The 15,641-nt window shown below is 40.5% G+C and overlaps 1 protein-coding gene across 6 annotated transcripts in view; it reads right to left on the bottom strand.

The window, feature by feature from the left end:
• MYO1H (myosin IH) overlaps positions 1-15,641 on the bottom strand; it is a 137,875-nt gene that overhangs the window by 98,485 nt on the left and 23,749 nt on the right. For 2 of the 6 annotated variants that reach the window (XM_015152730.3, XM_077954913.1), the window contains exon 1: positions 1,147-1,248. The exons of the other annotated variants lie outside the window; for them this stretch is intronic. In XM_015152730.3, the coding sequence (XP_015008216.2) occupies positions 1,147-1,158 (12 nt within the window). In that variant the 5' untranslated portion in view covers positions 1,159-1,248. Of the gene's footprint in view, positions 1-1,146; positions 1,249-15,641 lie in introns of those variants that run through there. 6 annotated transcript variants of the gene reach the window in all.

Below are 15,641 nucleotides of genomic sequence, written 5' to 3'. Positions count from 1 at the left end.
TCCATCAACTAAATTATTTTCTCCCAATGAATCATGCTTCCTAGAGTTACCACTTTGAGATATGCAAGAATGGCAACTAAAACCAGGACTTTGTTCTGGGCATTCAGATACATTTTCGGTCAAGGACAGTACCATTTTGAGTTACCAGTTGCCAAGGTGACAGTATTCAGTGCTATAGAAATGGGTAATTGACTGAATGGATCAATGACAAGCTGTAGCTAGGGTTTCTTCATGGTGCCTGAGGCTTCTGTGAACAGCTACTAAATTATTCTAACTACATCCATAAATGTTTCTGTAAGCTTTTTGGCTGTCTAGGCAGGAGGAGAAACAATCCTTCAGCAGATAATGTTTTCTAAATAGAGAACACATGAGATGATTATGCTATTGAAACCCAGAAAACGTGTCCTTGGAAGTCTTTATGCCTATAATTAACTCCTGGAAAGAAGCAATAGGTTTGACACTCAAGTTCTGTCTTCCATCTTCCCAGGAGAGTTTTACCATTGTCTATAATGGTAATAAAATACCACAATAAAAACAGCTCAGTTTTAGCTTCTTAAAATGATCGTTACCTGGGACAAAGTTGGGCTTATCACATATAAAAGGAAACACAAGGTATCTAGGGTAATGAAGAAAATCTACCAATAGTCTTACATGACCTACTATTTCCTTCTACATGAGGTCACCATCTATTATTTAAGATCCAACCGCACTAGCACAGTAGCCACTAGCCACATGTGGCTATTTAGTGAAAATTCAGTCAAATTTACAATTCAGTTCCCCAGGCACCAGCCTCAGTTCAACCACTCAGTAGTTACATGTGGCCGATGGCTCTTGCATTAGGCAGCGCTAACAGAGACCATTTCTGTCTTTATGGAACAGCACCCTGTTCTAGACCAATTTGAAATGAATTGGTAACACCCCCACTCTTCGGTTCTAAATCATCATACTAGCACCCACCAACAGAAGGGAGACATCTAAATGATCCTCTTAAATACAATCTTTCATTACATAAATTCAGAATCTTATTCACAAACCCAGTTCTCTCTCCAGGCCTAGCGGAGGCCCAGCATTATCATCATTTGGAAAGTTCTGGGTAGAAAAGAGGTCACCAGGTGTGACCACCTTCAAGTGTTCAAGTCACATTACCTTGGATTCCATCACGCACAGAGGGAGAGCAGGTTGTTAACAACTATTCTTCTTGACCCATTCAAAACTTGCTTCCCACTGACTTATGATTCTGTGATGCATGACACCCAGCAACAAGGTATGAGGTGATTCTAGCTTGTGGGGCGGAGCTGAGTTAATAATTTACAGTGGGAGGCAGAGACTGCATCTTATGGCCATCTACCTGTAGGCACACAGGGCTGCTCCAGGGAGATAAGAACTGGAAACCCGACCTCCCTTGAGATTACGTTACAGACACTGCTGATCTTTGATTAGTTGCTTATGTTCCTGACCGGTCGCTGACTATTGAAATAATGGCAGGACCCTCAGTGAGCTATGCTAAAATAAATAAATAAATAAAATAATAAAATAATAAAATAAAATAAAATAAGAAAAAAAGGAGGGAGGGAGAAGAAAATTCTCCCAATCCCTTAACCTAGGATCTAGCTATAGGGAACTCCTGCTGGAAGCACTTGTTCGCTCTGTTTGGAAAACTTTATATCCTTAATCTTCAGGGAATCAAGTTGATTGGGTAACTTCAAGGTTTCATAATACAGAGACTCTGGACTTTACTTTCATTTTACTATTATTTTCAGATGATAAAGTAAGGCAGGGGTACTATCATCTCGTTAAAAATCACAAGGTTGCTGATATTGGAGGTGGTTAAGTTACAGATGGGTTTACCGTGAAGCTCAGAGTTCACCCCTTCCTGGTCTGGACCTCATGGTATATTTATAAAGTTGTATTCTTGTTCTTTCAGAGAACCCCACCCATTACCCAACCACATTGTATGCCTCGGTCCCCAAACTTGAGCCTGCTACTGCAACGTGATCACCTCTAAGAGTATGGACAGTGGATTCAGTGCTGGGTTCATTCGAATCCAGACAGCACCCCCTGTTGGATGGAGGACTGTGGGGTGGCGACTGACCTCAGGATTTGATTTATTAATCCCATTTCATGCATCTCTCTCTCTCTCTATATATATCCTATTGGAGAACCCCTAACACAAGCCTTGACAAGAGCAGAAACACGCTTATAATTCCTTTTTTTTTTTTTTTTTTCTGAGACGGAGTCTTGCTCTGTCGCCCAGGCTGGAGTGCAGTGGCCGGATCTCAGCTCACTGCAAGCTCCGCCTCCCAGGTTCACGCCATTCTCCTGCCTCAGCCTCCCGAGTAGCTGGGACTACAGGCGCCCGCCACCTCGCCCGGCTAGTTTTTTGTATTTTTTAGTGGAGACGGGGTTTCACCATGTTAGCCCATTTTGGGATGGTTTCGATCTCCTGACCTCGTGATCCGCCCGTCTCGGCCTCCCAAAGTGCTGGGATTACAGGCTTGAGCCACCACGCCCGGCCACACTTACAATTCTTTGGACACTCTAATTTTTGATCAATTGATTTTTTTTAAAAGAAACAATTCCATTTTTGTAATTGAATAAGTAATATAACATATCCTTGATTTGATTACAAAGGGACAACCAGAAATAGTATATTAAAATGTTTTTTAAAATATACAATATACATATATTTCAATTTTTAAATTTAATTTATTTTTTTTTCTTGAGATGGAGTCTTGCTCTGTCACCCACACTGGAGCACAGTGGCAGGATCTCAGCTCACTGCAACCTCCACCTCCCAGGGTCAAGTAATTCTTCTGCCTCAGCTTCCTGAGTAGCTGGGATTACAAGGCACCTGTCACCACATCCAGCTAATTTTTGTATTTTTAGTAGAAATAAGGTTTCACCATGTTGACCAGGCTGGTCTCAAACTCCTGACTTCAAGTGATCCACCTGCCTCAGCCTCCCAAAGTGCTGGAATTACAGGTGTGGGCCATTGTGCCTGGCCTATATGATTCTTTATACATTTTTGCATGTCTGAAATATATTTTTAATTAAAATATAAATCACATATAACATAACATTCCCCTATTTAAAGTATACAATTCATTTTTTAAGTACAGTTGTACCTCAGTATCCATAGGTGATTGGTTCCAGGACCTTTGAAAATCCATAGATACTCAAGTACCTGATATAAAATGGCATAGTATTTGCATATAACCTATACACATCCTCCTGTATACTTTAAATCATTGTTAGGTAACTTATAATACCTAATAGAATGTAAATGCTATGTAAATAGTTGTTATACTATATCGTCTAGGCAACAATGACAAAAAAAAGTCTGTATATCTTCATGCAGATGAAAATTTTTCCCCGAATACTTTTGATCCAAGGTTGGTTGAATTCACGGAAGTGGAAAAGTGGAACCCATAAATATGGAGGGACTATTGTAGATTCACGATGTTGTACAATCATCATCACTATCTAATTCGAGAACATTTTCATGACCCTCAAAAGAAACCCTATATCCATTATCTATTATCTCCCTTTTCCCCACCCTAGCACCTGGAAACCACTAATCTGCTGTCTCTATAGATTTGCCTATCATGGATGTTTCATATGAACACAGTCAAACAATATGTGACCTTTTGTGACTGGCTTCTTTCACTTAGCATTGTGTCTTCAAGGTTCATCCATGTTGTAGCGTGAACAAGTACACTTCATTTTTATTGCCACATAATGTCTCTGGTATGGATATACCACATTGCTTATTCATCAGTTGATGGACATTTGGGATTTTTCCACTTTTTGGTTATTGCAAATAATGCCGCTATGAACATTCACGTGCAAATTTTTGTGTGGACTTGTTTTCATTTCTCTTGGGTATATATCTAGGAGTGGAATTGCTGGGTTACGTGTTAATTCTACGTTTAACTTTTTAAGGACCTGCCAAACTGTTTTCCAAACTGGCCATGTCCTTTTACATTCCCGCCAACAATGTATGAGGTTTCCAGTTTCTCCGAATTCTTGCCAACACGTGTTATTGTTGTTCACCTTTTTTATTCTAGCCAAGCTAATTGATGTGCAGTGGTATCTCATTGTGGTTTTGATTTACATTTCACTGATGACTAACGATGCTAAGCATCCTTTCATGTGTATTTGCCATTTCTATACCTTCTTTGGAGAACTGTCTATGAAAATCCTTTGCCCATTTTCAAGATGGGTTATTTGTCTTTTTGTTGTTGAGTTGTAGAAACTCCTTATATATTCTGGATACTAGACCTTTATCTGACACTGTATATGATTTGCAAATATTTTCTCTCATTCTGTAGGTTGTCTTTTCACTTTCTTGATAGTATTCTTTGAAACACAAGAGACTTACATTTTGATGAAGCCTAATTTATCTATTTTGTCCCCTTTGGTTTCTTGTGTTTTAAGTATAATATCTAAGAAACCACTGCATAATCCAAGGTCACAAAGATGTATACCTGTGTTTTCTTCTAATAGTTTTATAGTTAATCCATTTTGAGTAAATTTTTGTATATTATGTGAAGGTGAGGTCTAACTTTATTATGTTGCATGTGGCATGTTGTTTCAGCATCATTTGTTGAAAAATTATTCTTTCCCCCATTGAATCATCTTGGCTCCCTTGTTGAAAATCAGTTGACCATAAACATAGTAGTTTACACCTGAACTTTTAATTCTATTCCATTGATCTATATGTCTGTCCTTATGCCTGTACCACACAGTTTTGATCACTGTAGCTTTGTAGTTAGTTTTAAAATCAGGAAATGTAAAACATCCAATTTCATTTCCCTTTTTTAAGATGATTTTTGCTATTCTGGGTTCCTTGCACTTCCATGAACTTTAGGGTCAGCCTATCAATTTCTGCAAATAAATCAGATAGAATTTTGATAGGGATGGTATTGAATGTGTAGGTCAAATTGGGGAGTGTTGACATCTTAATGATATTAAGTCCTCCAATCTGTGAGCATAGGATATCTTTCCATTGTTTAGGTCTTCTTCAATTTCTTTCAATGACACTTTATAGTTTTCAGTGTTCAAGTCCTACACTTCTTTTGCTAACTTTGTTCCTAAGCATTTTATTCTTCTTGATGCTTTTGTAAGTAGAGTTATTTTTTTAATTTCGTTTTCAGATTGTTCATTGCCAGCACACAAAAATATAATTGACTTTTGTGTAATTGACTTTTGTGTATTGATCTTGTATCCTGCAACCTTGCTGAACTCATTTATTAGCTGTAACAGTTTTCTTGGTGTCATAAAATATTTTTGAGTTTAAAATGAGGTCAGGTCAACATCAACTGTCATATATCATGTTGATAGTATATGCCCTTAATGTGATGTGATGAAAATAACACCCTGCCTCTGTGGTCTTCCAAATAACCCATAACACCAATATAATGATGAGAAGAACATCAGACAAATTTAAATATTGGGGCAACCTACAAAATGCCTGCCTTGCACTCCTCAAAATTGTCAAGGTCATCCATAACAAGGAAAGTCTGAGAAACTGTCACAGCCAAGAGAAGCCAAAGGAGACACTATGACTAAATGGAATGTACCTTGTATGGGATCATGGAAAAGAAAAAGGGCATTAGGTAAAAACTAAAGAAATAGCTTATGTAATACACCTAGTGCAATGCCTTGTACATTGCTCAATGAACAGAAATCCCAAGAGAGTCAGCTAGAGACTAGCTCCCATCCCACTCCTCAGTTTCCCAGACTTCCCCTTGAAAAGTGACTTCAATAATGTCTTCTATGTTCTTTCAGTCATTCCATTCATCAATATGTGTACACATATATAAGTACATTTATTGTTTAAAAAACATGCAAGTGGGAGCATATAATATATACACACTCTAGTCCTTGCTTTTGATTTTTTTTTCCTTACTCTCTCATTGTGATCATTTGATTCTGTTAAAATATCTCCAGTGGCATATGGGTTAGGGGTTTGGGATAACAGGAGTACCTAGGAATCTGTAGAAAATTTACAAATAATAATAAAACAATTAAGTCAGCCTGCTTTTTATTTTCACCAGGCACTAGCAATTCTAAGCAATGTCAGTAATAAAAATATTCCTCCCTAAAAAGAATATTTTTGTTGATCCAAGTTTTAAGTGATTGCTGTGGTTTCTATTGAGTTATAATAATGGACATATAAACTTCACATGATTTCATTTTGTTGATTTTCCCCTAAAAAGCATTGCATTCTACACAGAAGTTTATCTGGAGAATTTCTAGTTATGCTAACATCCCCTGGCACATACAAACTTACCTATGTGTGTTCATTTTCTGAGCAAGATCTTATCGAATTCACATTGTTTGAGCTTACTTCAGGCACTATTTGTGTTTCTAGTCCCTGTGATGCTGTATATTTTTGACTTTATACACCAACACCAGACTAGAAATAAAGCATGATAGCTAGATGCAATTTTTTCTTTTTCAGAGTTAATTTTTGCCTATGTGATTTTTTTTTTTTTTTTTTTTTTTTTTTTTTTTTTTTTTTTTGAGCGAGAGATGGGATCTTGCTTTTTGCTCAGACTGGTCTTGAACTCCTAGCTTCAAGCGATCCTCCTCACCTTGGCCTCCCAAAGTGCTGGGATGACAAGTGTGAGCCATCGAGCCTGGCCCTTATATGATGTTTTAAATGAGGTTAATCAGTCATAAAAATATTTGGGAAGAGGCAGAATCAGCCTGACCACCAAGCTTTGAAATGGTCTCTGGGCCAGGTGCAGTGGCTCACACCTATAATCTCAGCACTTTCAGAGGCCAAGGTGGGAGGATCACTTGAAGCCAGGAGTTCGAGACCAGCCTGGGCAATATAGAGAGACCCTGTCTCTACAAAAAATTTAAAAATTAGCCAGGCAGGTTGGTGTGCACCTGTAGCTCCAGCTACTTGGGAGGCTGAGGTGGGAGGATCACTTGAACACAGATCAAGGCTGCAGAGAAATTGCAGAGAAAACCATAAACTATGCAACAGAAAAATAAAAGGAAATGAATATATACATTTTAAAAAAATCAGGCTGGATGCAGTGGCTCACACCTGTAATCCCAACATTTTGGGAGGCCAAGGTGGGCAGATCACTTGAGGTCAGGAGTTCGAGACCAGCCTGAACAACATGGTGAAACCTGTCTCTACTAAAGTACAAAAATTAGCCGAGCGCAGTGGCACATGCCTGTAGTCCCAGCTACTCGGGAGGCTGAGGCGGGAGAACTGCTTGAACCCAGGAGTTTGAGGTTGCAGTGAGCCAAGATTGTGCCACTGTACTCCAGCCTGGGTGACAGAGTCACCCAGATGGACTCTGTCTCAAAAAAAAAAAAAAAAAAAAAAAAAAGATTCAAATTTCAAAGAACAGTGACAGAAAAACAACAAAATATACTGATTTTACTGAACTAAATCAAATAAGTATTTAAATGCTTTGATCGTTTCTAAAACATGTTCTGAAACAAAGGACAAAATAGTATCAACTCCATGGAAGACTGAATATACAGATGATCAATGACCAGGCCATATATAAAACCAGAAATCTCACCCACAGCCTGCAGCGACCTACCCAGAAAGCTAGTAACCAGACCAAGAAGCCAGCAGACAACACATCACACTTGTAAGAAATCAGACCACTAACTCTAGTAACAACCCAGGGAGTCAAACAATAAGCCTTAGAACAATCAGCCCAAGGTAGCCAGTACTTGATTCATCACCAACAACTTCCCTAGTTTTTATCCCTGCTTTCTATTTAGAACGAATTAGAGTAGCCCAAATATGCACCCCTAACCAATCACAGAGGATGCCCTGCTTCTGGCTAGCCCACCTACAGCTTCCTCCCTGCAAACAGCCTCCAACTGGGGCACACCTGAAGCTGTCCTTCTTTTCCCCAGTATGAAACTTTCCTACTCTTCTGCCTGCTGTTGAGTCTCTGCCACAAAGGCATGCGATGGTAGCTGACTCCCTTGCTATAGCAATCTCTGAATATTTGCTTATTCTCATTTTGTTGGTCTTCATTTATTTCCACAATTGCTATCATTCAGCCATTTTATCTGATTTTTTGCAGAAATTCTTAGCAAATATAATAGAAATGTAAGATGAATTCTGTAGTGAAGACGTCTTAGTGGAAAATTTTCAACAATAGAGGCACGTGAAAACTGCAAGAATTAATCTGAAGAAACAAAGATATAGACAATATTACCATTTCTGGAATGTGCTGTGAAAATAATTTTTTTTTTTTAAGACGAAGTCTTGCTTTGTCACCCAGGCTAGAGTTCAAGTGGCACAATCTCAGCTCACTGCAACCTCCACCTCCCGAATTCAAGCAATTCTCCTGCCTCAGCCTCCTGAGTAGCTGGGATTACAGGTGCCCACCAACATGCATGGCTAATTTTTATATTTTTGTTGAGATGGCGTTTCGCCATGTTGACCAGGAGGGTCTCTTAACTCCTGACCTCAAGTGATCCGCCCGCCTCAGCCTCTCAAAAGTGCTGGGACTATAGGCATGAGCCACCAAGCCTGGTGATGAAAAGGAATTTTTATGAATCTCTACCAAACTTATCCTTAAGACTTTCCCCAACTATTTATACATCTGTTGCTTTCTGTCTATTGAACATGCATATGCAAAAAGGATCGATATTGATAAAATCATTGACAGACTTGCCAGAGTTGAAAACAGAAACTAATGACAAATATGTAGATATAACTTTTTAATCGTTTGTCAAAAAAATACATGAATGTAATTAAAACAGACTAATCCATTACTACTACTCCCATTTTATACTGCAATATTTAATTTTGAATTTGTTTCTTTTACTGCATAATTTTATATATCCGAAGTTCAATGAAACATCTCACTGTTTCTACTTCTTCTCTGGCTATTAGTATTACTTGTGCCATTTCATGACCATTACTGAAAATAATTTTGTTGTAGAGAACAGGGGCGTATTAAAAATGACCTCCTGCCGGGCACGGTGGCTCATACCTGTAATCTCAGCACTTTGGGAGGCCGAGGTGGGAGGATTGCCTGAGGTCAGGAGTTTGAGACCAGCCTGGACAACATGGTGAAACGCCATCTCTACTAAAAATACAAAAATTAGCTGGGCATGGTGGCAGGTGCCTGTAATCCCAGCTATTCGGGAGGCTGACGCAGGAGAATTGCTTAAACCTGGGAGGCGGAGGTTGCAGTGAGCCGAGAATCGTGCCACTGCACTCCAGCCTGGGTGACAGAGCAAGATTCCATCTAAAATAAATAAATAAATAAAAATGAACTCTTGCAGATGTGTGATATTGTAGGTATGCCACCGTATTGCCTAATGTACTTTTAAATGGATATTGTGTGGATTCTCCATAGAAGATTGAACTAGGTCCTAGAGGTTAGTGTTTAAATTGTTTCAAGTTATGCTATTAATACTATAAAGAATGCTGTAATCTGACTCTAAGACATGCATATATGGAAAACTGTAGGATGTGGAGTTCCTATAAATTGAATTACTGAGTCAAGGTTTACATGATGTTAATTATTTTGCTAAACACTGTCATAATGCCTTATATCCAAGATGAACGAATTGACATTCCCAGCAGTGCACAAAGATACTTCTCTTCTATACTCTGGCTATCATTTTGTATTATTAAGTCTTGATTGTTGCCTATTTCAGGATTTTCATAATTGTAAGGAAGGCTGATCCTCTTTTCTTATGCTTCAAAGCCATCTGAGTTTACCTTTAAGCCTTCCTCTCCCTGCTTTTGTCTTCTCTCTTCTTCCCAACTTTTTTGGATTGTTGGTCCTTTCTAATTTATTTCCAAGAGCTCTTTACATCTTAAGGCAATTAGTTGTTTGTCATGTGCTACAAATAATTATCCCAGTTTGTTTCTTGCCCTTTGACATTATTTAGGATTTTTCAAAATTTGTTTTCAATTTGTACGTAAATTTTGTCAGAGGTTTTTTCTTAATAGTTTCTAGGTTAGAATTTTGTTCATCAAGGCCTTTGCCACTCCAAACATTCTCTGTAGTCTTTTAAGCATAACAATAGCTTAAAAGTGGAAATGTTAACTTATTTTTATTTTTTTGAGGAGTAGGCTCACTCTGTTGCCCAGGCTGCAGTGCAGTGCAATGGTGCTATCTTGGTTCACTGCAACCTCTGCCTTCCACATTCAAGCAATTCTCCTGCCTCAGTCTCCTGCGTAGTTGGGATTACAGGTGCCTGCCACTACTTCTGGCTAATTTTTGTAATTTTAGTAGAGACAGGGTTTCACCATGTTAGCCAGGCTGGTCTCCAACTCCTGATCTCAAGTGATCCACCCACCTTGGCCTCCCAAAGTGCTGGTATTACAGGCATGAGCCACTGCACCTGGCCGGAAATGTTAATTTATTAATGAGAAGCACTTCTTTCCTTCTGAAAATTTGCATATGAAGCAATACGGTGTTATGAAAAAACTATTCTCTTATGGAAAAATATAAAAGATTTTGAAAGCCTCCTGTAAGCTTGAGCATCGTAACAGGAACCCTATTGCCTCCCTGCAAAAGGACAAGACTTTATCAATTCACTTCAAGAAATAAGGGCAGGCTCTAGGGTCAGAGGCCTAAGAATTCTGGAATCCAACAAGCTGGGTGTGAGGTCTCTCTCCACAACTTCCTCACTGAGTGGTTTTTGGAAAGTGTTTGAATCCCGCTAAGCCTCAGTTTCTATGTCTGTGAAATGGGAGCAAATGATATTTCCTACCGTGCAGGGTTGCCTTTAGATTAAATGAGGTAATTAACCCATGAGTGTAGCATGATTCCTGGCCCATCACAAACACACTACTACTGATTTAAATGGAAGTGGGGACAAAATCAGCTACTCCCATTTATTAAGCAACTACCCTACAGGAGGCAGGAAATATAGAAACATGACTGAAGAGCATAAAAATGCAATATGATTGGGTGAGGCAAGAATACACGTCACCAACATACCAGGGCAAGGGAAAGAGATGAGCAAAATGGCTGCCAGGGTCAAGAACCGTCTGAAGCCTTCATGCAGGAGGGGATATTTGAGATGGTCCCTGAAGGATGGGGTAGGAAATGATTTGAGGCAAAGGGAACTAGAAAATTGGCAGAAAACTCAGCCAACGTTTAGATTACAGTGGAGTACAGGGTACCTAGAAGTAAGCAGTGGCTAGACAGGTAAGCTGTAGTCAGCTGTGATCCTAAGGTCTTTCACCGGTAGAAAATACATCTCTCTTTTCACTTAACTTCATGTTGCAAACAGCTGGGACTTCATGTGGCATGTTCCCCCTTTTCTTTCTAGGAATATACCCCCTTCCACATCTGTTGGCCAGGCACGTGGCTGTCCAGCTGCAAACTACATTTCCCAAGCTCCTTTGCAGTCAGGTATGGCCATGTGACCCAGTTCTCACCAATGGGATGTGAGCAGAGTGAAGTGTGCACATTCTGTATCTCTGTTGCGCAGGCTGGAGTGTAGTGGCACAATCTCGATTTACTGCAACCTCCGCCTCCCGGGTTTCAAGCTATTCTTGTGCCTCAGCCTCCTGAGCAGCTGGAATTACAGGTGCCGCCACCATACCTGGCTAATTTTTGTGTTTTTAGTAGAGACAGGGTTTCACCATGTTGGCCAGGTTGATCTTGAACTCCTGACCTCAAGTGATCCGCCCACCTCAGCCTCCCAAAGTGCTGGGATTACAAGCATGAGCCACCATGCCCGGCCCCATATCTCTTTCTTTAAAAGGAAATTGGCTTCTACCCCTCACTGTTCCCCTTCCTATTGGTTGGATTATATTAATGTATCTTGTGGTAAACTGGTTTTGACTATGCAGACAAGGACAACTCCTAGGAGATAGCAGAACAACAAGATGGAAGGTAACTGTGATCCTGGATAGTGTGGCGGAACAGATACCTACCAACGCTGGACCACTTACCTGCCTCTAATGGGAGAGGGAAATAGGTTTTACCTTCTTTGAGGCTCTGCCTTTTGGAGTTTCTGTTTCAGTAGCTGATATAGTTTGGCTGTGTCTGCAACCAAAACTCATCTGGCGGGTCAGAGTCCCCAAAGGTATCCAAATTAGACATGCTGTGCCGCAACATTTTATATTCTATGAATTATTGTAGTTTACTTAATTTGAATTTCATTCTGTCTCCACTTGAATTGTAGGCTCCTTCTGAGCAGGAATATAGTTACTTGCTTTTTTACCTTCTACTCAGGACCTTCCAGAGGTCGAGGGGGGCCTGGGCCACTCAAGTTTTCTGACATTTCAGGCAGTGCAAACCACAAGGCAATGCCAAAAACAGAAGCACAGTCATTTCTCTTTTGTCACAGTCCACATAACATGGTGGTTGGAGACTTCTAAAGCCAGACTCCCTGGGGTTCAAATCCCAGCTCCACAAGCTCTGTGACCTTGGACAAGTCACCTTGCCTTTCTGTGTCTCAGTATCCCCATCTGTCAAATGGAATAATGATACCCTACTTAGTTATAACTTACTAAAAGTAAATAATTATTCTAACAAACCCCTATTAATTAGTAGTGTTTTATTAACATTCCCCAATCACTTGGGGTACAGTTCCCCTTTTTTTCGTAGCATTTCTGGTTTCTGATACAGACAGGCCCTAGATTGAACCCTTGCTGAGGACTGGGGAGCTTTCTACATCTACGTAGAGAGCCACGTATGCAGTCACAAAGATCTCAGTTGATTATTAGGGTTTTGTTAGAATAATTGTTTATGTTTAGTAAGTTATAACTTTAAACACAAAACCAAACACAAAGTAATGTAACTGTGCTCTTCAAGATAATTCCAGGATTCATAATCTAATAATAAATTCTTGGTACACTACAGCAAGGGTCCCCAACCTCCAGTATTGTTCTGTGGCCTGTTAGGAATCAGGCCACCCAGCAGGAGGTGAGTAGTGAGTAAGCAAGCATTACCCTCGAGCTCCACCTCCTGTCAGATCAGCGGCAGCAGATTCTCACAGGAGCGTGAGCCCTATTGTGAACTGCGCATGCAAGGGATCTAGGTTGCACACTCCTTATGAGAATCTAATGCCTGATGATCTGAGGTGAAACAGTTTCATCCCAAAACCACCCCCGCCCCTCCCTGCCCTGGTCTGTTGAAAAATGGTCTTCCACAAAACCAGTCCTTGGTGGCAAAAAGCTTGGGGACCACTGCACTACGGGTTGAAATGTTGTAAGTTGAACCATGGTTACCTTCTTTCAGTCTCGTTGGTGTTTCTTTGTGATTTTATATATATATATATATATATATATAAAATATATATATTATAATTATTTTTTATATATATAAAATATATATTATAATTTTTTTTATATATATATATACACACACACACGTCCTTACTTGGAGATGATATCCAAAATCTAATCATGTGGCTCTTGGCAACCGTGAAGCTCAGACAGAACCGCCCTCCAAGCCCCTCTATATGCCATAAAGCGCCCTGCCTCCAGGGCACTAAGCCCCATCAGCCACTTACAATCCAAATCTTTGAAGTAAGAAAAAGGGAAGGAAGGAAGGACGAGGAAGATTGAAGGGAGGGGAGATGAAGAAAGGAGAGAGGGAAGGAAGGGATGGACTTGAAGCAGAAAATGAAGCCGAAAGCAAGGAAAAAGAAATCTTTTTGAGATGAAGTCTTGTTCTGTCACCCAGGCTGGAGTGCAGTGGCACAACTCAGCTCACTGCAACCTCCACCTCCAGTTCAGGTGATTCTCCTGCCTTAGCCTCCTGAGTAGCTGGGATTACAGGCACGTGCCATCACACCAGCTAATTTTTGTACTTTTAGTAGAGACGGGGTTTCACCATGTTGGTCAGGCTGCTCTCAAACTCCTGACCTCAAGTGATCTGCTCGTCTCGGCCTTCCAAAGTGCTGGGATTACAGGTGTGAGCCACCATGCCCAGCCAGAAAATTAACTTTAGATGTGATCAAGACACCCAAGAGAGGTCAGACTGGAAATGTGGCCTTGGAGAGACAGGGGTGGTCAGAAGCCAGCCCTCAGACGTCTGTTTTTGTGCTATGAATTGCCATCTGTTAAAGCTATACAGCTTTAGTTAAAAGAGAAATACTGAGCCTATAGCTTCTTTTTTCTAGGTTGTTAAAGTACAATGCTTGAAAGTATCTCGTTTGATGAGGGGTTGGTATTTTAAATGGTTTTAAGGGCTGAGGGCAGCGGCTCATACTTATATTCCAACAGTTTGGGAGGCCAAAGCAGGAGGATTGCTTGAGCTCAGGAGTTAAAGGCTGCAGTGAGCCATAATGGCGCCACTGTACTCCAGCCTGGGCAGCAGAACAAGACCCTGTCTCAAAAACAAACAAAAAAATCCATCAAATAAATGAGTTTAAGCATTTGGGAGGCATTTCCCTTTTTTTCTTAACTTTCCAGTTTCTGATACGGGCAACCCCTAAATTAAACCCTTGCTGAAGTCTGGGGAGCTTTTTGTACCTATGTAGAGATCCACATATACATTCGCAAAGATCTCAAAATCATTGCCAAACATCCTAACTGTCTACTGAGTTGGAAAATTCATGGTTTGATCAGCTAGGTCTGTGCATATTGTACTGCTCTCAGATTAAGGCTTCTGTGATCACAAATGAGTACATAACAGGTTTCACTCCTCCCAAAAGCAGGGTTCCAGAAGAAGTCAAACCCCTATGATATGGTTCGGCTGTGTCCCTACCCAAATCTCATCTTGAATTGTAGCTCCCATAATTCCCCCGTGTCATGGGAGGGACCCTGTGGGAGGTAACTGAATCATGGGGGTAGGTCTTTCCCATGCATTCTCGTGATAGTGAATAAGTCTCATGAGACCTAATGGTTTTATAAAGGGGAGTTGCCCTGCACATGCTCTCTTGCCTGCTGCCATGTAAGACGTGTTTTGTTTCCCCTTTGGTTTCTACCACTATTGTGAGGCCTCCCCAGCCATGTGGAACTGTGAGTCAATTAAACCTCTTTTCTTTATAAATTACCCAGCCTTGCATTATGTCTTTATTAGCAGCATGAGAACAGACTAACACACCCTATCGAGGTGGGATTCACATTTATCACTGATACTTCTCTGCATGGTTCCCCAGGAGTGGGCATGCTATTAATACAGTTATGGCCTTCCTCATATTTGAATTATAAGAATATATAAAGCTAGTATTTTTCAATTGTCTCAATTCTTTGAGAGTAAATAGGGGAAAAAAAACCTGCTCTCTGGAAATCGCAGGAGAAAATGCTTTCAGGTTTCTTAACCCCTAGAAGCAAAAATGGACATGAAAAGTTACAACGTATCATAGTCATTGTCATTTATCTCTGTGCTTCCTTCCTTCCCTCAAATGACTGTGTTCCAGCTGAAAGGTAGAAAAGAGGTTCTAGAAGTGTCTTAGTTTTGGGATGGGGTAGTAGGTTCTTGTTTTTGTCTGCCCATCAGCCTCCCTCCTTCTAATAAGTGTGTTTTCCTTTGCCTTGACTCTAGGCCTCCAACTCCATGTTTGGTCCATGTTAGACAACTCCATGCTTCAAAGAAGTAGCATGACCCGGCCGGGCGCTGTGGCTCACGTCTGTATTCCCAGCACTTTGGGAGGCCGAGGTGGGCGGATTATGAGGTCAGGAGATCAAGACCATCCTGGCTAACACGGTGAAACCCCGTCTC

Source organism: Macaca mulatta, chromosome 11, assembly GCF_049350105.2.
Source record: "Macaca mulatta isolate MMU2019108-1 chromosome 11, T2T-MMU8v2.0, whole genome shotgun sequence".
Lineage (NCBI taxonomy): Eukaryota > Metazoa > Chordata > Mammalia > Primates > Cercopithecidae > Macaca > Macaca mulatta.
Note: the sequence above shows the minus strand (reverse complement) of the source record. Positions and strands in the feature narration are given on the sequence as shown.